The sequence below is a fragment of the Zonotrichia albicollis genome, chromosome 2 (genome assembly GCF_047830755.1).
Source record: "Zonotrichia albicollis isolate bZonAlb1 chromosome 2, bZonAlb1.hap1, whole genome shotgun sequence".
Taxonomy (NCBI): domain Eukaryota; kingdom Metazoa; phylum Chordata; class Aves; order Passeriformes; family Passerellidae; genus Zonotrichia; species Zonotrichia albicollis.
The window spans coordinates 51,492,506-51,515,878 of record NC_133820.1 but is presented as its reverse complement, the minus strand read 5'-3'; the positions used below and the strand labels follow the sequence as shown (position 1 = coordinate 51,515,878).

Genomic DNA, 23,373 nt, shown 5'->3' with positions numbered 1-23,373 from the left:
TCTCTTTTTCTCTTGTATATCTTTTCACACGTCTTTTTCCTGTGTTGATCTTCCAGGGTCTGAATCTGTGTGGCTGAAATCAGCTGAACTTCTGTTGTTGGCTAAGCAAGTTAAGACTCTACACTCTAGCTGTCTGCAATTGTCCTGATACCTGTAACTCTTCTTTTTGCCAACAATCTGAACAGAAACAACACCTACACATGAAAGGTGCTTTACTCAAACAGAAATCTGGGAGAACCACCATCAGCCCTGAGATGAAACAATCCTTTATTCGGACTTTGCTGTTACACAAATAATTTAACAGATTTCTAACTTTTACAGATAGAATATGTAAACTGCACCTCCTCACAAGCAGGGTTATGTCACCTTCATTCCCTCAATTAAGTTAGAAATGTACACAGTAAGAAACGTAGGGATGTCAGTTTGTTTGTGTATATTTTGGTATCCTCTTTGCAGTACATGCAAGTTGGGTTAACCAGGCAGGTGTTCTCTTCAGTAGAGTTTAAATATCTACTTTTTATATCTATAATGCAATGCAAACACAAAGGAAGGCTTTTAATAGCCATTCATCAACCCAGGCCAAAAATGAAGGCTAAGTTAAAGCTGAAAGAGACTCTGGTATATAGCATGCACATGCACTAACAAGCAAATGAATGCTTTTGCCACTCCAGTTCATTCTCAGAGTCTCTTGTTTCTGCTGCCACAGATCAAATCTACTCAAGCACCTAAGCACAGTTCTGTGGGTGGAACTCCATCAACTCTCAGCAATTTTAACAGCCCGGCTATTCCGGTCACACACCATGACTCATCACATTCCTTCCTCCTGGCAAAAGACCCTACTCCAGCTAGAGAAATGCTGCCAAGAGTTTGTGTTTGACTTGCGACCAAGAGAAAAGAAGCCACACAAAAGTCAAAGTAAACTCTCCAGGAAATATTAAAATGAAGGCGAAAAACTCTGAAAGTAGGATGAAATACCCCTCCCCTCAATGTACAAAGCTGCTGAGCTTCATTACATAGTTCTTGGGGATGCAAGTAAGATATGCCTTGGTTTGCTCTTGCTCAAGATTCAGCACATCAACGTGATTGAGTTATAGCCAGCATTATCTAAATGTTGAGATCTTTCACACAATCTCTCCAGGATTTTGTAGGAATGCCTCACCCTTATATCAGCACCAGATAAACATCAAATCCTATTTATTCCCCAGTCTCTTACTTCAACACAGAAGGATGTAATTCATACTCTTATGTGACTCTGAAATACCAAGATATTTCTGACATCTTGAGGCAGTGAAAATAGAATAAACTGAGTTTCACTAGAGTGAAACTGATCAAAAGAGAGGTGATCTTCAAATAGTAATAACAAACCTTAACTACATGGAGCCTTGTACCCTCCTACCATTAGACTGTATGTACTTCAGGCACTGAAGATAAAAGATTTTACCTTACATATACAAAGGGCAAGGTAAACTACACATTTTATCAACTATTAGGTCTTTTATATAGCAGGGATGAGAGTTCCCAAAGGCACTGCTGACCGCATCATGCAAGTCATCTAGTAATCATGATCCAGCCTACAAGACACAAAAGAAAACTTTTGTGTATGAAACATCATTTCAGAATCTCACAAGACCAGAAAGTTCTCAGTGTTTCAAAAAGAGATTAAATGTTAACTCTGTTGGTCTCTTTTGTCTGAAATTCACTCTTTCTATGAAATTCAACACCACACAAAGAGCCAGAATCAGGATTAAGGATCTCATAAACCCCATTTAATTCCTTAAAAAGGCTTCTCTGCAGAAATGAATTCCAGTCTCTGAGAAAAGTTGTACTATTCACAAAAGCAGGAGTGATGAGGGTGCTTTAGAATTACTATGAAAACTGTGCTCCAGAAAAATTGTAAAACTTTTTTTGGAAATATACTTGTTCTAAATGGAGATGTATGTTCTTGAAAATAGGCATTGAAAATGGAATTTTAAAATGTTTTCACTTAAAATTTGTAATTATTAAAGTCAATTTCTTTGTTGCTACTGACTACAGAGTGATAACAAAAAATGACAAGAATCAGGTCAAAGTCAGCCAGCATCTAAAAGGGCTTTTGGGAGGCTTACCATTTACAGGGATTCTCCCTAAAATTCGGGAGATGATCTTCCATTGACAAGAAATAGGAGGCAGAGAAATGCAAGATAGTCAGTCCCCTGTAATATGCTCTTCATGTACTCTGCAGGAGGTTGAGTGCAAGAAAGAGAGAAAGAATTTAAGAAATGAAAAGAAGACAACCTTACATTCAATTTCTACACTTCACGTATAGTTTTACTTGGGGACCTCCCTATGGGTGCTAGCAGCTCTTTCTGGTGATGAAACTGTTATTGTCTGGCTAATTTATGTCTCTATTTAATGCATTACATAAATGGACTGAACAGTGCACTTGGTGAAGGGACAGGGAGTCCCTGGTGATGTAAGCTGGTGACCAGAAAAAAATCCCTTCTAAGGAACTGCAATGCTGAAAATTTAGTTCAAAAGCATTAAAAAAGCTCAGTGTCATGGGTGCCATTGCTTAAACCCCTTGTCAAACTTAGAGGTGGTTTGCCACTTCTGCTTCAACACGCTGTTGAGCTATTGCAATCTGTCAGAGAGCAAGAGCAACTTTGGTGCCTGTGCCAGTCCCAGCCAGACTGAGCCTCTTCATAAGTCAAAAAGAGCTTTTTAAGATGTTTTATTTGTTTTGGTTTTTTTTCTTTTTTCCAGTTGGGCACGAGCCAGCCTAATGCTCAGTATGCCTGGGAGTCATGGGGTGTTTGCAAATGCTGCACTGCTGCAGGAAGCAGTCCCTGGGAACTGCGGGCTCTGAGCTTCCCGTTGCTTACCTTAGGGAAAGGAGAATACCCCAAGCAGGAAGGGTCTGCTTTGTGGGAGCAATGTTCATATAACCCTGGACATCCCTGAACTCCAGAAGAGCTGAAGCTCCACAGAAACTGCAATGTGAGCACAGTAACAGCCAGACAGCTAACAGCTGGGAAGCAGCAGAGCAAATACTCAGTGGCTAAAGCAGCCAACAACAGAAGGGGTTACTGGGCCTGCCACTTAAAATAAAGGTTTCAATATAATAATTTCTCTATTATCTAAAATCATAGGGGACTGGAATACCCTGGTAAAATATAAAACTCTGTACTGGAGAGATGCTGCTGCCATCACATGGCATAGTAACTGCACAAAGTCAGGAAAAATACTGTGGTACACAAGAAAATCAACTGCATTTATTTTCTATGAGACAAATGAGTTTGCTTAATGTGTACAGAACATATAAACATACTTAGGAGTTTTGATAAAAATTTGTCTGTATGGAAAAGTTCTGTCTTTCGACTGAATTTTGCTACTAAAATCTAAGGTCTCACATGACTCCATGTTGTCAACTCCCCTGGGACTGGGGCTCACCTGAAAAATCATCAGCATATAAGTATTGTGAATAGTAAAAACTTCTTGCTGTCCTTCAGATGTCTGTATTCATAAGTGAAACTCTTCATGTCATTGAAGTAGAAAAAAAACCCGTATTTACTAGATATTTTCTTTAGTTACATACAACATTTTCATTGTAATTACATTATTTCCATCTGCTGTACTACAGGAATAAAACCACCAGGATTCCTTTATGCCTTTTGTCACAAGGTGGCGACGTTGGAAGCAAGAAATATGATGGAGACGAGGGACAGAACAGTGCTCTAAAATGCTGACTTTCACCACACTTTGGAAAAAATAATAAATCATGGGTAAACTCTGATCCGTATATTTATGTGAAAATCCACGTACTGGCTTTACATGTAAAGCAATTAAAAGAAATGTCAGCCCAGGGCTATAAATCCCCTAATGCAATATAATCCTTGAATTATAACCATTACAATCCTTTCAATATAAACATTTTGGTGGGAATTCAACACACCTTTCACCATATCAAATTCATTATGTAAGTAAGATGAGAAATAACTGTCTTTCCTTTCTAGGATTTTCTCTCCTTATTGTTTTGTTAGCAGCTATTTTTAAATAAATATATGGAAGCAATTACAAGATCTTGTTAAAAGAGTACCAAAGTATATCAGCAGAATGAGTTCCAAGGTAACAGCAGTTTTCTGCCACAGACCAAGCACAGCAGAGAAAATTTAAGGCATGAATCTTGTTATTAAAATGCATTTCTAAGCTTATTAGCTGTGAACAGAATCCAGCATCCTATTGTTATGTTTGCCCAATTATCCCATCATAAAAAACCCCAAACAATATTAAAAGTAGTAGACATTTTAATTGAATAGTTAAAATTTAAAAAAAATTTAAAATTGGATACAATATAATTTGGTTAAAATAAGGGATAATTTGGTTCCAATAATAGCGCATAAGCAAACGATAACCGCGGGGTACGGAGGGCAGAGTTCTGGGACCCTTGCCACCTCACGTACAAGCTTGCCAAGTGAAAGTCACCCCTTACATGCCATGTGTCAATGCCATCTCCTCCCATTTTCGGTTCATCATATCTCTATCTCCACCCTCACTACCACCCTTATCACGCATGCGCCACCACTCGGTTTGGTGGTCGCACAAGTCTTTGGGGGTCGTTTTGGATGAAGACCTCTCCTCTTCCTCTTTGTCCTTTAATTGACCTTTGGGTTACACATGTGCACCAAGCCAGTACAATGTAAGCCAAGACTAACATATCACTGCATCTACATATCAAGGCAATAAATCCCTTATAATTAGCATTTTCTGGGACCCAACCGGGTTCTTGTTCATTTTTAGCAACTGTATCTTCAGCTTCTTTCCTGTGGTCCTTGAGAACATCTGCTGGGAAGGGGGAGGGGGGGGTGGAGCCCCTCCTTTCCCTCTCTTCTTTGGCATTACAACTTTTAACTTATTTTATTATTCCCAAATATTAATTACTGTATCAATATTGATTACTGTTTCAATTTTTATCAGCACAAATCATTCCTATTTACCACACTATTCAAAGATGCTTTATGCAGAAAACCAGCAGAAGCTCATTATTCACAGAGCCATAGAATCATTAAGGCTGGAAAAGACCCTTAGGATAATCAAGCCTGACCACCGGCCTAGCACTACCACCATGTTCACCATTAAAACCTGCCCTCAAGTGCTGTATCCACATGTCTTTTGAACATTTCCAGAGATGGTGAGTCCACCACTTCCCTGGACAGCCTGTTCCAATGGTTGGCCATCCTTTCAGAGAAGAATTTTATCCTAATGTATGACCTAAACCTACCCTGGCGCAATTTGAGGCCATTTCCTCTTGTCCCATCCTTGCTATGCCCTCCTTTCAGGCAGTGGTAGAGAACGATAAGGCCAAGATGCATGGATTGCCATCCCGAGCCCATTTTTCTCCAGGGCAAACACCCCCAGCTCCCTCAGGCGCCCCTCACAAACCCACCGGGCTTGCTCCCAGGGCTGCTGAGGGAAGCTCCTGGGGTGGGGAGCGCCTCAGACCAGGCCGGCCCCTGCCAGCCCTGCTGCGGAGCTGCCGTACCCCACACGCCCACGCAGACTTTTCTCGGGGATGCACCGAGGACGGGCACAGACCGTGCCACCACACGACAGCAATGCCTGAAGCCTCCGGGTGAGGCACGGGGAGGGCGCAGAGGCCGGACTGGAACTCGCCACCTCTACGTCACCAGCCACTGCACGCCACCGCAAACCCTCCTCCCGACCCCCTCCGCGGCGTGACCGCACTTCCGTAAACATCGCGGCGGGATGAGTGACAGGCGCGGCGGCCAATCGCGATGCGCGAAGCGGTGGAGGGGGCGGGAGCCCGCGCTGGGCGGCTGAGGCGGCGCGCGGCGGGAAACGGCGGCGCGCGAGCCGGGTTGTCCCGAGGCTCGGGAGCGGCCCCGAACGGCCCCGGAGCGGGAGCGGGAGCGGGAGCCGGAGCGGGCCCTAGGAGCGGGACCGGCGCCCCAGACCCGAATCCTTCCTCTGTGCAGCCACGCCGAGCCGGGCGCTTCTGCGCGTCCTGAGCGAGGTGCAGCCTCTGGAGAAGTTGCTGTGCGCGCTGAGTGCTGTTCGGTGCCGGTGAGTGAGTCTCTTACGAGTGAGTCTCTTAATGGTGCTGCTAAGTCATGAGCATGCGGAGCAAAATGTGCTCCTTTTTTTTATTTTCTCCCCTCTGAGTAGCACAGTGTAACAAGTGCTTTGTTCTGCCGGTTTATATTTAGGTGTGTTGCTACAGCTTTCCGATGGGGGTAAAAACAGCTGTCAAAAGGTACGAAACAAGAAATAAGAAAGAAGTGGCATCACCCAGATCCCGAGTGGATTGGAGACGCACTAGAAGGGCGCTCATTCTGCCGGACAGCAATGACGAATCCTCAGCCGCCTCTGAGGAGGAGGAGGAGTCTGCCTCATCCGAAAGCGAAATCGATGAGAAAGATCCGGCGGCTGTGGAGCGCAGCCCTTCGGATCGGCAGGAGAAAGACCCCAGCGGGGAGGTAGCAGAAGATGGTGACGATGAGTGCGTTGTGCCTGGGAAGCGCAAGAGGCTGAGCGCCTCTGTCATGTACGACAGCGATGGAAGCGAGGGCAGTGACATACTTGTTAGAAAGGTTTCTTCCAAACGCCGCTGTATAATGGATGACGATGAGAGCTGCGAGCAGCAGCCTGATAAAACATGCCCTACAGAGAATGCTTCTGCTAGCAGGAAACAGAAAGTGCTCGCAAAATTGAAGGAGCTTGTAAGACAAAGCACAGCGCGGAGGTCCTGCAGCAGTGCAAGTTGTGAGGTCAGGGTTTTATCTTTGAAATTTAATTGGAGGAAATCCCCCCCCCTCCCAAAAAAAAAAAATCTCAGGAAAGGGTAAAGAGGTACAAATCAGTTGGATTTTTTGTGTTTGAATGCATGACAAATGAGTAATTCTGTAATATTTTAACAGTCACATTAACTGAATAACTATTGACTGCTGAAAATCTATCAAGTTCTTTTTATCAGGAAGCAGAATACTTGCTGAAGTATTAGAGTCTTAGAGTCAGTCTTATAGGTCTGTTAGCTTAATTCCTAGAAGTGGACTGAAGAGAGGTACATGGAAATGGCTAATTTAAAGCTGAAAGTACTTGTCTAATACAGAATTATGTATTTTTTGGAAATGTATGCTTTTTTGTTAATTGAAAACATGGTGGTTTTAGATGGTCAAAAATCTTAGCTGGTGTATGTAGCATTTTGTCTGTGCAAATACTGAAAATTCTTGTGTTTGAAGTACTTTTTAAAATTTAATTAGGATTCTAATGGTGAAGCAATAGAAGAGGAACCATTCTGTCAGTTGCCCCTCACACCATCAGAAGGCAGTGAAACTGATGGTGACAGCATGAAAGATTTTATAGTAGAGGAAGAGGAAAACGATGATGGTGATGACATTGACAACACAGAGCATGTGAAGAATGAAAATCAGCCACATCAAAAGCAACCAAATCCATCAAACAGTGAGCTGCTGGCACACTACATCCCACAGTGTAAGATCAAAATTAGTGATAATTTTTCATGTATAACTAGCTCATAGTACTGTAATAAAAATTAATGGGCTAAATACAAATGCTAAAGAATAGGATAGGATATTTAAAAGCAGATACCTGAAAGCTTTCAATTTATTATGAAAGTATTCTGATTTCCACAGTAAACTTTTGCAGTCTTTAAATATTTAATTAAAGAGAGGGTATAAGTTGGAAGGAAGAAAGTGAAACCTTATTGCACAAATTTTTTTTCAGTTGGTCTGATTTAGGATGAAGTAGACTGCCTATGATGCATTAATTCCTGTGGAGACCTGAAGGCATCATCCTTCATCCTACAATCTTGTGGTTTATGCTAACAGCAGCTATGTTAATCTGTCCAAATGCTGTTCTTGCTACAGGTTTGAGGCTTGGGATTTTTTTTGTTGTTGTTGTTTTTCTGTTTTGTTTTGGGGTTTTTTATGTATTTTTATTCTGTGGTGGCAAGACTTGGGACCAGAGCTCTAGTGGGGTTTCTGACTTCACTGGCCAATCTCTGCTGAATTACACAGAGCAAGAAAACTCTTCAAGTTGTTCCTTTATGAAAACCAGTTTCTGGATGGAGCAGAGAGATTTGAAGCAAAACCTTATGCAAGTTATTTTTTTCCATATTTTGTTGTTCAGAAGTAGGTTTGTAGTGACTGGACAGTCAATGATAGTTGTAGTTGTTACAAGCATTTGTTGTATTTCTTCCCCAGTGAAGACCTCAGCAGAATTGTATTTGAAAGAAAAAAATAACACAACAAACAAAGCGCAAGCAAAAAAACCCATGACCACAACATAAGCTTGGTCTTCTCTGATTTATATTATTTTCTGCTATTTGTAGAACAAATTCTGCACTTTTCTTAGTGTTTGTAGGTCTTACTGTGGACTCTTCTTGCTGGAAGCGCATGTGACTTTAGAATGCTAAAATTCTGTAGGAACAGTGGGATAAGAAGCACAATTTTAAGGCAAAATCCTGTGGATGTGTATGTTGTGCATTGAAATTCTTTCTAAATTTATATTTAAATAACTTTAAAACTATAAACTTACAATACTGGAGAAGAATTCTTCTTACAGGACTTCTAACATGACTCTTTTTTTTTCCTTTTGGTAAATTTTGGTTGTATTGCTTTCTTCCCAGTATCTCACTGTGATCATTATGTACACTTCAAAAGAATAGTAAAAGCTTTCCTCATAAATGCAATTGATGACACTTTTCTGAGCTCATTATATGGTAAGTAAACTTCTTTAAATAATATATTAATGCATTTGAAGTTATACAAAGCCATTTGTTCTAGGGAAGGGTGTTTTTCCTGATAATAGAACTGAGGGTCCTGAAATCTGTGATTTTCCTGCTATATAACTTTGGTGGGGGAGAGCAGAGAGGACTCTATCTGAAAATGATACCGTAATCTTGGAAAAATGTGTAGACTTAATTGTTGGGCACAGAAGGCTTGAAATGCCTTCTTGAGATGTAGGAATGTGTTTCTGTGTTCCTAATCAGTAGTAGCCTTTCCAGCATGAAAACCAAATTAGTTTCAAAGCAGATACCTCAATGAAAACATTGCAAGGTCAGCTGGTTTGTCAAAATCTCTTGTACTTCACAGCTTTTTTTTTAGGAATTTGATAGATTATAAAGGCTTTTAGTTATGGAGATGGCTCTATATAATTTTTTCCCCCTTTTTTTAACACATCAGATAAAGAAGCTTCAGCTGCAGTCAGTACTTGTCTTATTCTTTCTGAGGAAGTGCTTCTTGGCATTTGGCCTAGTGGGGCTGAATAACACCTCATACATAGTTTTATAAACCCTGTAAAGATGGGATTAAGGAGAGGACTCTCAGTGTCAGATTATGGACGGAATTAGTGAAATGCCAAGAGTGGAGGTTTTGGTGTCATCAAGAATTTAGAGGGAATGGAGAAACTGAAGTACACCATGGACCTCAGACTAAAGGCTGTATACTCTTGGAGCTAAAAAATGTCTTTCATCTACCACTGCTAGTTCTTTCAGGTGTTTGGTTTGTTTTGTTTCAACAAGTAAAAACAGGCCTTTGAAAAGTAATAAGTAAGCACTGCCAGATTAATGTTGTAATAGCTTCCTTCTATTTCAAATGATATCTGCTCAATAAAATGTAACAATTTACTGCCAAGTTGCTGGAAGTAAATGAGCTCTCCAGGTAAGCTGGAGGTTGTACATGAACATTGTATGAACATAGCCTAGCATTGCAAAATGTATTTTTGTAACATAGAATGGATTGTTCTGAGTTAATGGAAGTGAATCTTTTCATTAGTTTTGACTCAAGAGCAGCTATGACTCCAGTACTATAGTATTGGAGTTCACACTTGCTTTTTATTGGGAGGGATTTTGTTTTGTGGTCTAGCACAGCCTCTTCAAGCTCATCCTGCAAATGTGTGTGTAAGTGAATATGGAAAAACAGTTAATTGCAATTATGGTGGCTATAATGATAATTAACTACATTTATATAGAGAGCTGGGTAACCAGTGGCCCTTCTCAGGTCTGCCTTTTTTTTGGATAACAGCTCTGCTAGAAGGCATGGGAGGGTAGCTGAATTAAGTTTTGTGTCTGTACACACTGAGGTTCCAGGGCAGTGTGCATTGGCCTACATCTAGGGAAGTCCTGTTTAATTCCTGGAGCCCAGCATGTATTTGGGAAACAGTAATAGTGGTAGTTTTACTCATCCTCATGCTTTTTTGTTTATTTTGCTTGAGTATTTGGAAGTACTTAGCCTAACTCAAGGCATCTGACTGGGCTAGTAAAGTAAAGATCAGTTTCTCTGTGATCTTTAAAAGTGACAAAGAGAGTTGTCAAAATTTCTGCCTAGAAGTAGCTCAAAGCAGTTTGTGTTTCTGGATTCCAACCTCTTTCCTATAACATTTCAAACAAATTAAACAGGTTGGTTGAAAAGCATGACATTCCCCCACATGCTTCCTCCTTTTCTGTTGTTTTAAATAGGATTGAGTGAATGGATCTCCATTTGGGATGAGAACTTTTGGCATGATTTTGGTAGAATTTGTGCTTGTACCCCTTTTAAATAATAAAATATATCCTTTTAGCAAGATGCATGGATTGCATGGATCACTTTTATGGGTAACAGTAGCAAATGTATTCAATAACAGTTTAGTAAAATCATTCATAATTCTTAGTATGCAGAAGCATAATGTCTGTGAAAATTTTATCTAAAGAGCTTGTACAACGTAGGGTGGTCAGCATATTAGTGATGATTCTCACTGAACAGATGGAACAAGACAGAAAAAGTATGCACAGGAGATGCTGCTCTCACTGCATTATTTGGATGACCGCTTCATTCAGCCTCGCCTGGAGAACTTGATCTGTAGAAGTCGCTGGAAGGATCGATACAAGGTATCTAGATTCTACTCTAAATGCTGAAATTCTCTGTAAAGGTGCAACAATCACTGTAATTATATTTCCTTTTTAATAGCAAGTATTGTTCTTAACTTAAATAATTTGTTTTGGTGCTTATATAAATATCAAAAATATTTTACATGTTGATAACCAGACAAACATTCAGGTAGCAGAACAGAATCTGTTCTCAGCTACCTGAATGTATCTCCTGCTAACTTCAGCAGTTGACATTTGAGGATTTTTTTGTCACTTGCTAAATGTTCTAATAAGATTTTTTTCCTCCTCCCACTAAAAGGTAAACAGTATGTTAATCATGAACTTTCTACTACTACAAAAAATACGTCAGTATAGAGCAATTAGTTTTTGTATGTATGTTACTAGAAGAGAATTAATGTCATGGGTGTAATGATTTAATGATCACTGTAATAATAAAATTTTGTTTCATTTCTATTGGACTAGTTTTGTTTGAGTACAGAGCACTCAGTAGCCTGTTAGAAGCATCGTTCAGTTTACAGTGGTTCTTTAATGTTATTTGGAATCTGTTTTTCAGGAGCGTGTGGATTGTTACCCAGATGTTTGCATAAGCTTGCAAAATGCACAGAATATGTCTTGTCAGGCCTGTGAGCTGAAGCGGTGGTGCAAGTTCAGTGTACTGCTCTCTGGAAGGCTTTATAATAGTAAAACTTTGGAAGTGGATGACTTCATGTCAGGTGATAAACAGGTAATTTCAGCACTATATTTTCACTGTATTTTTCAGTTTTATTTTTAAGTTTTTCTTTTATCAGGAAAATAAATCAGATGTTTTTCAGTGACCTTTGGTTTTGGCTGCATCACAATGACCCTTGTGCTGTTTCCTCCCCACATCTACCCCTTAATGAAAAAGCCTTTCCTTTACCTTTGTGTGTGCCTATAATGTCCTTAAGACTTTCCCAGCAGGAATCTTGCATTGATTGGTGGTCAGAAATGCTGTAAAAGTAACTTTCTGTATGAGGGACACTCATTGCCATTGTATGATTGATTGTGTTTTCTATTTTGGTGCAGGTAAGGTTTGTTCAACATTGGGTTGCTAGGTTTACTAATTCTGTGCCTGCTCTGCCTCTAGCACTTGGAGGGTCCATGTGCACTCCAGCAGTTATTTGCTCTAGGTTCAAACTCTGAGTGAAACAGTGCAATGGTCATTCTAGCAGTCCAAGTGTGACCTTGTCAAAATTTATTGCTTCATTCTTCAGATGTTTTTCCCACATCTGGTATTTCCCATGTAGCTATTCAGTCAGGACAAATTATCTTGGCATCTCAGATGCATTTACACTTGCTGATCTCCTTTCAAGAAAACTTGTTCCTAGCTACATCAATATATTTTATTAGAGCCTTTTCCCCATTACTGCATTATCAGAATTACTTGTCCAAACTAGAGAACACTTCCATTTAGGTAGTCTTCCAGCTATTTCTCCCTCAGTTGTCACTTCTATTGGATTAGATATTTTTTTTAACTAAAAGGCATCTTTCATGTTGTTACATAATGTTCCATTAGGCAGTCATTTTAGGTGATTTAATAAGTCATCTAAAATATTTTAATCATAGCCTAATACAATTTTATTTCACAGCTGAGCCTTTTGAAAACCTTGACTCTCAAGAATCTAGGTGCTTCTAATATGTAGAGACCTTCCCTTCAAAATTACAGCTACACAAAATTATGATTTTTAGGTATGCATATGACCTTCAGTAATGCAATTCATGACCTCTTATGATAAATTCAATGCACTTGATTTGCCAAGAATAAAACATTGCTACAGTTGTTTTACCAAGCTGATATCCAAGTTCTGCCTTTCTTCCCTTTCAGGAGACACAGATGGTATTTTTTTTGTGACTGTAAAAGAATTTTTGAACACAGCTGAAGTTCCTCACAGTATTTGTTGAAAATAAAAAAGTTTCAGAAGCAGAGGTTTTTTAAGTATATTTGGTAATGAGGTATAATAGGATTTCTTAAGTAAAAATAAAGTGAAGCCCTTGCCAAACAGGAAGTATACCTTACTGAAGCTCAAACCTGTGTTGTTTGGGTGTTTGCAATTTCTTTAATTTACAGATTTGAGAGCTGTCACCATGATTATCATTTTGTCATCCTACAGGCTCTGCATGTAATGCAGGAGCTTAAAAATATTTGACAGTTTTTCTTATATTACAGACCCTTTTGAGCAACAGTTGCTGATATTCTGTTTTGAGAAGTATGTATGTGCATGATAATCAAGAAAGCTAGGCTTTTCCAGCAATGCTTTTCCCCTTTTTAATCCTGTTTATTGCAGTAAAGTAAGTCCTCTGCAATCATCCCAGCACCAATACTGCAGTCTGTCATAGGCATTCTTCCTTACATGCAGATCACTAATTTAAAAATACTCAGTTTTTCATGGAAAGTGTGTGCCTTACCTAACCTAACAGAAATAATTAGTGAACTAGCACAAGAATTTAATCTTTACATGACTTTCAGCTTAACTGTGGAAATAACAGTAGCACTTCCCTCACTCCTGACCAAATGTTGTCCTGCATAAAGTGTTGGCTATTTTTCACTTTGGAAAAAACTTGAAATATCCTGTGGAATACTGAACTAAATTGCTAGTTCATTTTTGTCCTCTTCAGCTTAGCAGCACAAAATGAGAGCTTTTTTTACCCTGTGTACACCAGCATCTGGGGATGTCTGCTATGTGCCTGCTCAGTATAGCTCAGTGGCTGTTAAGGAGGCTCAGGAGAGAGAGTAATTGAGCACTTTCCAGTCATTTTTTATAGTATCTTGTAATGCAACATTTGTGTTCTTATGGTGACCTGCAGTTTAGACTGCTGAAAGTACTGTTCTCAAGTTGTCTTTAAAGCTCTGCTGGCAATGCATTGAGAAACTTGTCCTGCCAATTTAGAAAAAATATAAAAGAAAAAGAGGCTCACGGAGCTGCATAAAACTGCCATTTCACAAGCCTGATTGACTGATAGAGAAGGCAGTTCAGCACTGACAGATCAGATTGAGCAGAAACATGTAGTTGGACTATTTTCTATAGATTTGTTTGAAAATACCTGAGAAAAGTGAATGTGAAGAGAACAAAAACAGACCTCCAACCTCTTTATTCTGCATAAAACTTTCCTTTTCTCTCATCTCTGAAGTATTCTGCTTTGCCAGTAGAAATAGAAGAGAAACAGCTGTTCCAGTTTTGCTTAGGCTTGCAGTGATTGTTCACTGTTTAGGTGCCAATTCTCATTTTCCCTTGATCAGGGAGAATCATAAGGTTTAGAGATATAAGTGTCCCCCACACTTCCTTCCTTCTTATGTCACCTATAAACTGTTTTCTACTCTCAGTCTTGGTGTTCTGTTTATAAACAGGCTTAGAGGACATGGATTTAGTCACTACATGTTGTGCTATTGTCTAACCGTGCTCCTACATTCCATACAAAGTGATTTAACACAACTTTGGCTGATAGGGCCAGCTTGAGCAGATAAGTTAAGCATTAACACAGAGGGACTGAGAACTGTGAGAGGAAAAAATTAGAGTACAGTACTGAGATTCTTTCCAAAGCTGCATTCTGAAATAGCATTGTATTTTTAGACTATCTTACTTGCTTAAAAACACAATACATAGTTACATTTATACGATATTTAGCTATTTGCCTTTGGCATTTCTCCACGTCGCACATAAATAAGCAGTGAAACTCACTGCCACAGGATATTTTGGAAGGGAAAAACACTATTGGGTCCCAAAACAATTTAGGCAGGTTCTTGGGGAAGGTTCTTTCACGCTATGGAACATGATATCTGGGATGATACAGAGGATCTTAACTCTTGACTGCCAGGAAATGTGCAGTAGTCTTATGATCATTCTAATGTTTGTGCTGGATCTTATACTAACTTCCTACATATCTCCTGCTAGCTGTTGTCACAAGGGAGAAAACTGGGCCACCAGTTTGATGTAAGATGGTATCTCCTCTTTTATATCACATAATGTTCCAAATGCCACACCTCATTGCTTGGGATACTTGAAAAGTTGTGCAATGCTCTACAAAACACTGGCAGCTCAGTTCTGAAAGTATTTGAAATGGTGCTTCTGGAAATTTGAATTAACCAGCATTAGTTGGGAGGTCTTGCACTTAAGAAGCACCTGCAGCACCAAACAAGCCTTAGTTTTTCAGTTTTGGGGATATTAGAAAATGGAGCTGTATATAGGTATAACATTTACATGATCAGTAGAGACTTAAAATATAGTAATAGGCATTTTTATCTCAAAATGTTTAAAATTTCAGTTAATAACAATTTACTGTAGCTCAGATCAAATGTGCTTCTAAGTGAGTGTGTCTCTTTTGACTTAACTGATACTACGCCTGATGATATCCACTGAGCTGCTGATTAATATGTTTAAGAAATTGAGATATAATCATATAGTTAAGAGAATCTATAACAAACACATATAAATTCCATTTACATAATCTTTAAAAATACACTTTTCTGTCACTTTCATTGTCAACAGATAGAACTAGTGCTAGGTTGCACAGGTAGGTCAGATGGTCTGGGGAACTGCTCACAGATGCAAACATTTGATCATGCATTCAGAAAAGCTCCCTGAAAATGTGAGTTGTAAGTATTAAATAAAGCTTAACCTGCTTGTAATTTGAGAGTATTTGGATTATTAGCAATAAAAGGTATCACATTTGTGGCTCAGAAGAAATAGTCTTGCTTCAAATTTAGTTGATTCTTATATATATATATATATATATATATATACATATATATATATATATATCTGCATGTGATGTAGAACAACAATGCAATTGCGGGTAGCTTGCATTACTAATGCAGAGAACTTTAACCATTTACATACTTATTATGGAAAGGTGTCACAAGACATCGGTTCAAAACAGGCACATTTTACCATTTGGTTACCTATAAATACTGCTGTGAAAAAACTGAAATAATTCAGTTCCATCTTTTCTGCATGAAAATCATAGAGGTAAAACTGGTAATAACTGGGAGATGCGGAGGTTTTATTTTCTGCACCATCATAGCTTAGGTATTCCTCCCAGATGGTTGCAGATGACTGTTTGTATTGTATAAAACTTCAAGTTCAGATTTCATTTTTTTGAAGTTCAGCCTCTTCATTTATTAAGTGCTGTGAGGTGTATGCCTGTATATGTTTATATGTATTTCTTGAAGAAATATTGTATATTATTCAGTCTACAAAATGTTAAAACTGATATTTCTTCTCCCTAGGAAGTACTTACATATTAAGCAAAAGTAAGCAAATAATTCCTCAGTAAGCAAATAATTTCTCTTCCCCTGCTTTCACAATATGATGGTTGTCTAAAGTGTTAGTGATTTTGTAACAAAGTTCCACCAGGAGATAGGAAAGATACAACCAATTACAAACATGATTGTGTTTGCAAGAAGACAGCACTGATAAGCTGCCATTGCTTGGATTTGCTGGCTGCCTGCTTGCTCAAAAATCTTTCTGCTGTGGCTGTGAAAACTACATGGGTTTGTACTAATTTTATGCATGTAGTGTCATTCTGTTTATTTCATTATTCCAAACAATTTCCTGGACTGACTGGTTAAATCTTATTAGATTAGCCCACCAATTCTGTAAAGATAAATATGGTTCTATCCAAGGGAATGTTTTGTTTGCTCTGGCCTAGGTTTTGAAGGTTGGTACGGTGTGTGCAAATCGTACAAGAGTTTATCACAACTTGAAACACTTCAAGTACAAGTTATACATGGATTGCAGCTCCATTGTGGAATTGGATGGTGTTGAGGATGAACCAGTCAAAGACACTGTGGAGCGGCTTTTCAGCCACTTGGAAGAGACTGAGTGGATTCAGAAGGTATGACTGTTATTCCCTGTATTCTTTTCCAAGCAGATGAAAGTAAGTTCAGATAAAATGTCTGATTTAATGGATCAGTTCTGAGTTACTGTTCATCAATAATACAGCTCAGTTCAACCATTCCCCCATTTCTCCTGACCCTGTGTTTCAAGCAGTGGTGTGCTGCTGTGCTGACAGAGTTTGTATCAGCTTTTGACATGAAGCTTTTTGACAGCTGCGTGATCTCTGGGCTGTGGTGGGCAGGCCCCTGTTTCATTTACAAGCAGCAACATAACAAACTTGAGCTGTAACTTGGTAAGATGGGAAAGATGTACATGAGGCACAGCAAGAGTATTTTAGAATTCTGTTTACACTGAAGAACTTTTAATTGTTCAGAACCACTTCGTGAACTATTTTAAGACAATTTGTAGTACAAATTGTATTTAGTATGCTTTTAGATATAGCCTCTAAATTGTTATTGGCATGCTCGGTCACGTGTTGAACAAGAAAAGCAGTGTCTGCATAATTCAGTTATTAAATATGGATAAATTGTACAAATTTTATTTCATTCACAGAGATACAATGATCTTGAAGATTACCTGGAAGATGCAGACAATTTCCAAGAAGAGAAAATTGATTAAGAGGTCATATAGCTCTTTGAAAGACATCTTTAAAAATGTGAATGGCCTACTTCATCTGCATGCGCTTTATCTCTGCCTGGACTTCAAGATTTCTATGTAGGCTGTTACACAGAAATTCATATGCCTTTGAATTACTGTTTGATAATGTGCTGTATCTTTTTTTCTCATCTGTGTCAATACAAATCCAAAGTTTTACCAAATCAGTCCTTCCAGGCTTACTGCATTAATCACTTTAAGTTTCCTACTGTTAGAAATATCAGTTCAATGTCTATTTACTTGTGGAATAAAATTTCCACCTATTCAGATTGAGCTGCATTGTAGAGAACACAGGAGATGCTGATATCTTTTGAAGTGGGTATATTTGGAAAGGTAAGGCTTTGTTATACCAGAATTTAGGACTTGCATCTTACCTTCCTTATTGCTCATTATGTACAAGTCAGTCCAGTCAGTTAGAATGATAGTTACAACAAACAGGACCCAAATGCAAAGATCTATTTCTCCTCTGACGAATCAGTATAGACAGTTGCAAGGCAACAGAGGAAATATTCTGCAGTCCTGACTGCATTTGCAGCACAGTAGTCATTCCTCTCTTGAGAAAGTAGGTGATGAGTCACAGTATGGGCGTCATACAGACTGAGTCTGGCTCAGCCATTTAAATGAGCACATGGGCCCACATGGCTGTCTCTGATAAGTAGCTGGGGCAATTTACTGAGATTTTAAACATCGGGTTACATTGTGCAAACATAATGGCAGCACTTTGAGTAACTGCAGTCCTAAGAGAATGGGTTAATATGCCCAAGGAAGATAAGCAAGAATTCTTCCAGTGTAACTTAAGAGAAAGTAGGAGTTAGTCAGAAACAGGATGCATGGCTTACCAGAATTGCATGAAACCCAAATCAGAGTAGATTTTCAAGGATTTTGGAAGGGTTTAAGTATGGTACTGCCCATTCTGAAAAATTGGACAAGAACTGCAAATGTGTACTCACAGCCCAGAAAGTCCACTGTGTCCTGGGCTGCATCCCAAACAGCATGGCCAGCAGGCTGAAAGAGGTGATTCTGCCTCTCTGCTCTTAAGAAACCCTACCTGGAATGCTGCATCCAGTTCTAGGGTCCTGGCACAGGAAAGACAGGATGTCCTGCTTGCTGGAGCAAGTCCAGAGGAGGGTCACTAAATTGATGAGAGGGCTAGGTGTGGATTGGCTGGTAGAGTTGGGGTTGTTCAGTCTGGAGAAGGGAAGGCTCTGGGGGACCATATTGCAACCTTTAAGTATTTAAAGGGGGCCTACAAGGAAGATGGAGAAAGACTTTTTACCAAGGCCTGTAGTGGTAGGGCAACAGGTTTTGAACTCAAAGAAGGTAGGTATAGATAGACATAGGGGAAGAAATTTTTTACTGTGAAGTTGGTGAGGTGTTGCAGACATCTTTTCATGAAAAATCCTTTCCTTAGGATTTTTCCTCCTGAGCAGCTTCTCAGGAACAAAATGTAAACAATGATTATCTGCTGCTGTGGAATGCAACAGGTGGATCTGTGATTGGCTCATGTTGGTTTGTTTGTAATTAATGGCCACACAGCTGGCTCAGGCTCTCTGTCCGAGACAGAAGCTTTGTTATCATTCTTTCTGATTCCATTCTTAGCTGGCCTTCTGATGAGATCCTTTTCTTCTATTCTTTTAGTATAGTTTTAATGTAATATATATCATAAAATAATAAGTCAGGCCTTCTGAAACATGGAGTCAGATCCTTGTCTCTCATCTAAGAAGCCCTGTGAACAGCGTCACAGTGAGGCACTGGCACAGGTTGCCCAGAGAAGGTGTGGATGCCCCACCCCTGGAGGGTGTTAAGGTTAGGTCAGGATGGGGCTTTGAGAAACCTGGTATGTTGGAAGATATTCCTGGCCATTATAATCCTTAAAGGTCCCTTCCAACCCAACTGAATTAGTGTTTCTGTCTCTGTATTTTGGGCTGCATATAAAAAGAATCAGATGTAGCCTAAGAAAATTAAGAGCACAGTGTTTTGAAACCTACATCTTGCTGCATGCACATACTCTATTAGTCTTTTGTGGCTGAACAACTTAGTGAAAGATACTGTTAATACTCTGAATCATTTTAACATGTTACTCTCTCAGCAGCAGAACTAATGGAACCTGATTTCTCATAGATTTGTCCATAAGAAGTCACCACATTTATTTTGCCACTTTACTGGGAACAGATACCCAGATTGGGTAGACAACTGCTGCCAGATGTATTGCTTAACAATGAACATCTGCTGCCTTTTTACATAGAGATTCTACCTTAGATTTATAATTCACTACTCTTTTTCTAGCATTCGTTGTGAGATATTAACTGCTTTTACTTTTTTAAAGACTTGAAATTCAGCAATATTTTAAATGCTATTAGGCTAAGTTGGTAGCATCAGTACTCCTTTGTACCACATACAGATACAAGATATACAAAACCAAGATGAAAATTCCCAGTAAACAGATTGAGACTTGCCATCAAGTAAACTTATGTTGAAGATATTCTTTCCATACCTTATATAAGTAAGTTAGTAAGTTAGACACATAAAATTCTGAGGTTTGGTATGTCTTATATCCATCTCCCTGGTTACCAAAGCTGAAGGTTTCCTTCTGTATTCCTTCTCCTCCCTCATCTCTGTTCTTCTGGGAATATTGGTGGGAACACACCTATCAATTTAAAAGTACTTGGGAATCCATCTTGAATATATCCGTTTTAGTTATTGAAACCTCACTTATTTCTGTTAACAAAATCTCTGTAAAGTTTGGTTCACTTCTCTAGAACATAACATTACATTTGGTGTACCTTAATTCTTACAAAGGAAAACCATTATGAAATCTGTACCATGTAATGGAATATGTCCTCTTAGAGCCTTCCTGACCGGTCCTAATTTTTGCTACTGTATGAATTTTCTGAAAACTCTCAAGACTATGAATTTGCTTTAAAATTTTGTTGTCAGAATGAATGGTTGATCTCTCATTTTGCTACATTAAAACAATTCACTATGAAAATAAAGAATAAATTTGTGAAACTCTGGCTTGCTGATTACAGGTAATATTTTAAGAACACATTCAGTTTGATTGGAAATGGAATTGGTCCATTCTGCTTGTTTTTTTATAGCCCAGACTTGTTCCTCACCTCCTCTTTATTCACCTAAAAAGCATGTGCTATCTACAGCATTTTTTCTAGATCATTGTTTTTTTCTGTTGCTAGCAGGTATACAGAAGTATTCTGATGGAACTTCTGGGTAGAAAGTGCTTCCATAGGTTTACTAGTCTTGGCTGTAGTATCACTGGTGGGACTAAAAAAATGTTGTACATTGAAAGCACTCATTTCTGTTTCAGTAAGAAACAGATACTTGATTTGGCAGGAGCTGATGTTTTTGTGTGTGTTGTGTCTCTCAAACTCTGATATTCGCCTCACTGAGATGGGAGGAAGTGATAATACTTTTGTGGCTGTTGTTCTATCTGAAGTGTTTCTAAAAGACAGCAAATATGAAGTGTCATTACATCACTTTTACATTTGTCTTCACCACAGGAAGTTAAAAAATTCTTTGGTAAATAAGTAAAAATTTAGATCAAATTTTCCAGGTCTGTCTGCAAATGCTAGTACAGCATGAAGCACAAAGACTCTTACCCCTGAGACTTTCTATATATAGAATCAATCAGTAAGAATATTTCTAGCAGAAAAAAGATTGTGCAAATACCTAATGATGGGAGCAGTTAGAAATCTGACCAGTCTTTCATGCTTTTTTTTTCCACCTCAAAGAAGCTGAATGGAGTTAGGAGGTGAGAGAATAAAATGTTTGTTCCAGTAGGACATTTTAAATTGTTTTTAGTGTTAATTTTTGAAGAAGTAGCTCTAATTAAGATAAAGTACCTGTCTTAATGGAACAACGAAGAGAGCTCAGTATGCTATTAGACTTTGCACGGGTGATTAATGATCATACTTGGAAATTACTTTAGTTCCTGTAATGTTTTGATAATCTGCTCCAGTTTAAGTTCTGTAACTAGAGACGGTAATAATGATGAAGTTCACACAAGGTATTTATGCACAGGATCAGGCTGACTAACATGATGTACTTCAGGGACAGGAGGTTCTTTTTCATCTATATTCTGTCCAGTTCTTGCAGTGAAGTATGAAAAGAAACGATATTTCTCCCTCTGTGTCCTTCAGTTTTTGGAAAGAAAGTTGTTTGCTAATAGTAGATAGGTGTTACTGCCACTTTTTTAACAGTGAAGGCTTCTCCTGTTTCCAAAAAGCAGCTATTTTTAGCACTTCAGCAGGCAATTACAGGCGATTCCCATGCTTAACTCCCCTAGTTTACATTTATTTGGATAAATAAAGGCTTCTAGTTTTATCCATTTTTAAGTCTGTCTGGATAAACAGTGTGTGCTAGTGTGCATGTGTGCTACACAAACACTTGTAAATACAATACCATTCCAAGAGAAATATCCAGCACACACAAAGTAGTCTTCAAAAAGTTGCCTTTCTGATTCTGCTTTGAGAAGAAAAATACCAATTTCTAATCTGAATTCAGAGATTAGACAAAAGAATGTAAAAAAGTATGATCTACCAACCAAAGAGTAATATGAGAAATATGTGAAATTATATTAAAAGAACCTGATAATAACCCCATCAGTGGTTCCACTTCCCTGAATAGTTGATGTGAATTTTGGTAATTGTCTAGGTAGTAAGTGGTGGCATGGGATTGTTTGGGGTTTCTTCCTCTATTGTTTATTAAATAAGACATAAACACAGTTTCTGTGGATTAATTATTATTAGTTAAAAAAACCCAAAAAACAACAAACAAAATCCCAACACAAACATAGATTTCTTACTTCACAGTTTAAATAAAGCAGCAATTGCAAGCAGCTTGTGCCCAAAATTTAAAGATGAGAAAACTGACTCAGGCACAGTCAGACTGATTCAAAGTTAAACAATTTGCCAGGTGAGCAGCATCGTACATGAACCTAGCAGGGAATACCCCAGGAAATCAAAATGGCAAAGGGCAAAGAACTCTCACTGAAAAGTAAATAATGGAAACGGCTGAAAATTGAAAGCTCCGAGTTCAGAAAGTCCTTAGTAGGATTGATATTAAGTATATGCCATTCCAGTGGAGTTAATGTAACTTTGAAGCAATTTGATATGTGATTTCGAAGCACATAGGAAGAGGAACAAGGCATGTGCTGAGACTGAAGCATGCACTCAAGATTTTAGGTGACACAGGTTCAGCAAAATCTTTTTGTTCCATTTTGGAAAGTTATTAGCACGATGGGATGTCTATGGTGAGAATTCCTGGCTGTGAACCCAGCACAAATAAGTGCTTTTCTCATCTGGAGGGGGCTGCTGCTTTGGGAAACTCAGAGCTTCAACAGCAGTAGGGAATTCAAACAGAAAAAAATGCTCAAGCATGACAGTTCATGTGTTCATTACAATGTCAAGTAAAAAGGTCACAAATTAGTGTCAACAGAAGGAATAAAGTAATTAATTGTTCAAAGACCTCTTAGGTTGTTTTATCCTGAGCGTGCTTATGAGAATGCCACTAATCACATTGGATGTTACAACGTGTTACGTGTTAAGAACCGTTTGCTTTTAAGAAAATTGACAGCCGACCAGTCCAAGACTGATGGCAGTATCCAGGGGTTGGTGACATTCGCCAGGGTCTCCTGAGCAAAACTTGGGAAGCCGAGGGATGGCTGTGGGGTATTTCCTGCTCGGAAACACCAGGGGCAGCATTTGCTGCGGATTGAGCGAGCGGGATTCGCCGCGCAGCCCCGCAGCCGCTGCCTCTCGCCTCGGAAGGGAGAGATCACACGCAAACCGAACTCTCGAGATGCTGCTTGGCAAAAAGCGCATCTTCAACGTCTCAAGCTAAAATTAAAAAAAAAAATAAAAAAAATCTTTGCTTGGAAAGATCACTCTCTGAGTTCTATGAAGTCTTGTAAGAGCGAGAGAGAGAATTCCTCCAGCCGTCTTGGTAGCTTCCGGAGCAGCACCATGGATT

The 23,373-nt window shown here is 39.0% G+C and overlaps 1 protein-coding gene across 1 annotated transcript; it reads left to right on the top strand.

Moving 5' to 3' along the window:
• The first annotated feature begins 5,785 nt into the window (after positions 1 to 5,785).
• CCDC82 (coiled-coil domain containing 82) lies at positions 5,786 to 23,203 on the top strand. The gene is made up of 8 exons (XM_005492072.4): positions 5,786 to 6,060; positions 6,204 to 6,764; positions 7,257 to 7,488; positions 8,645 to 8,737; positions 10,758 to 10,882; positions 11,436 to 11,606; positions 16,547 to 16,732; positions 17,287 to 23,203. Exons 2-8 carry the CDS (start codon positions 6,225 to 6,227, stop codon positions 17,350 to 17,352), a joined length of 1,413 nt encoding a protein of 470 aa, XP_005492129.2. The 5' UTR covers positions 5,786 to 6,060; positions 6,204 to 6,224; the 3' UTR covers positions 17,353 to 23,203.
• Positions 23,204 to 23,373: the final 170 nt, after the last annotated feature.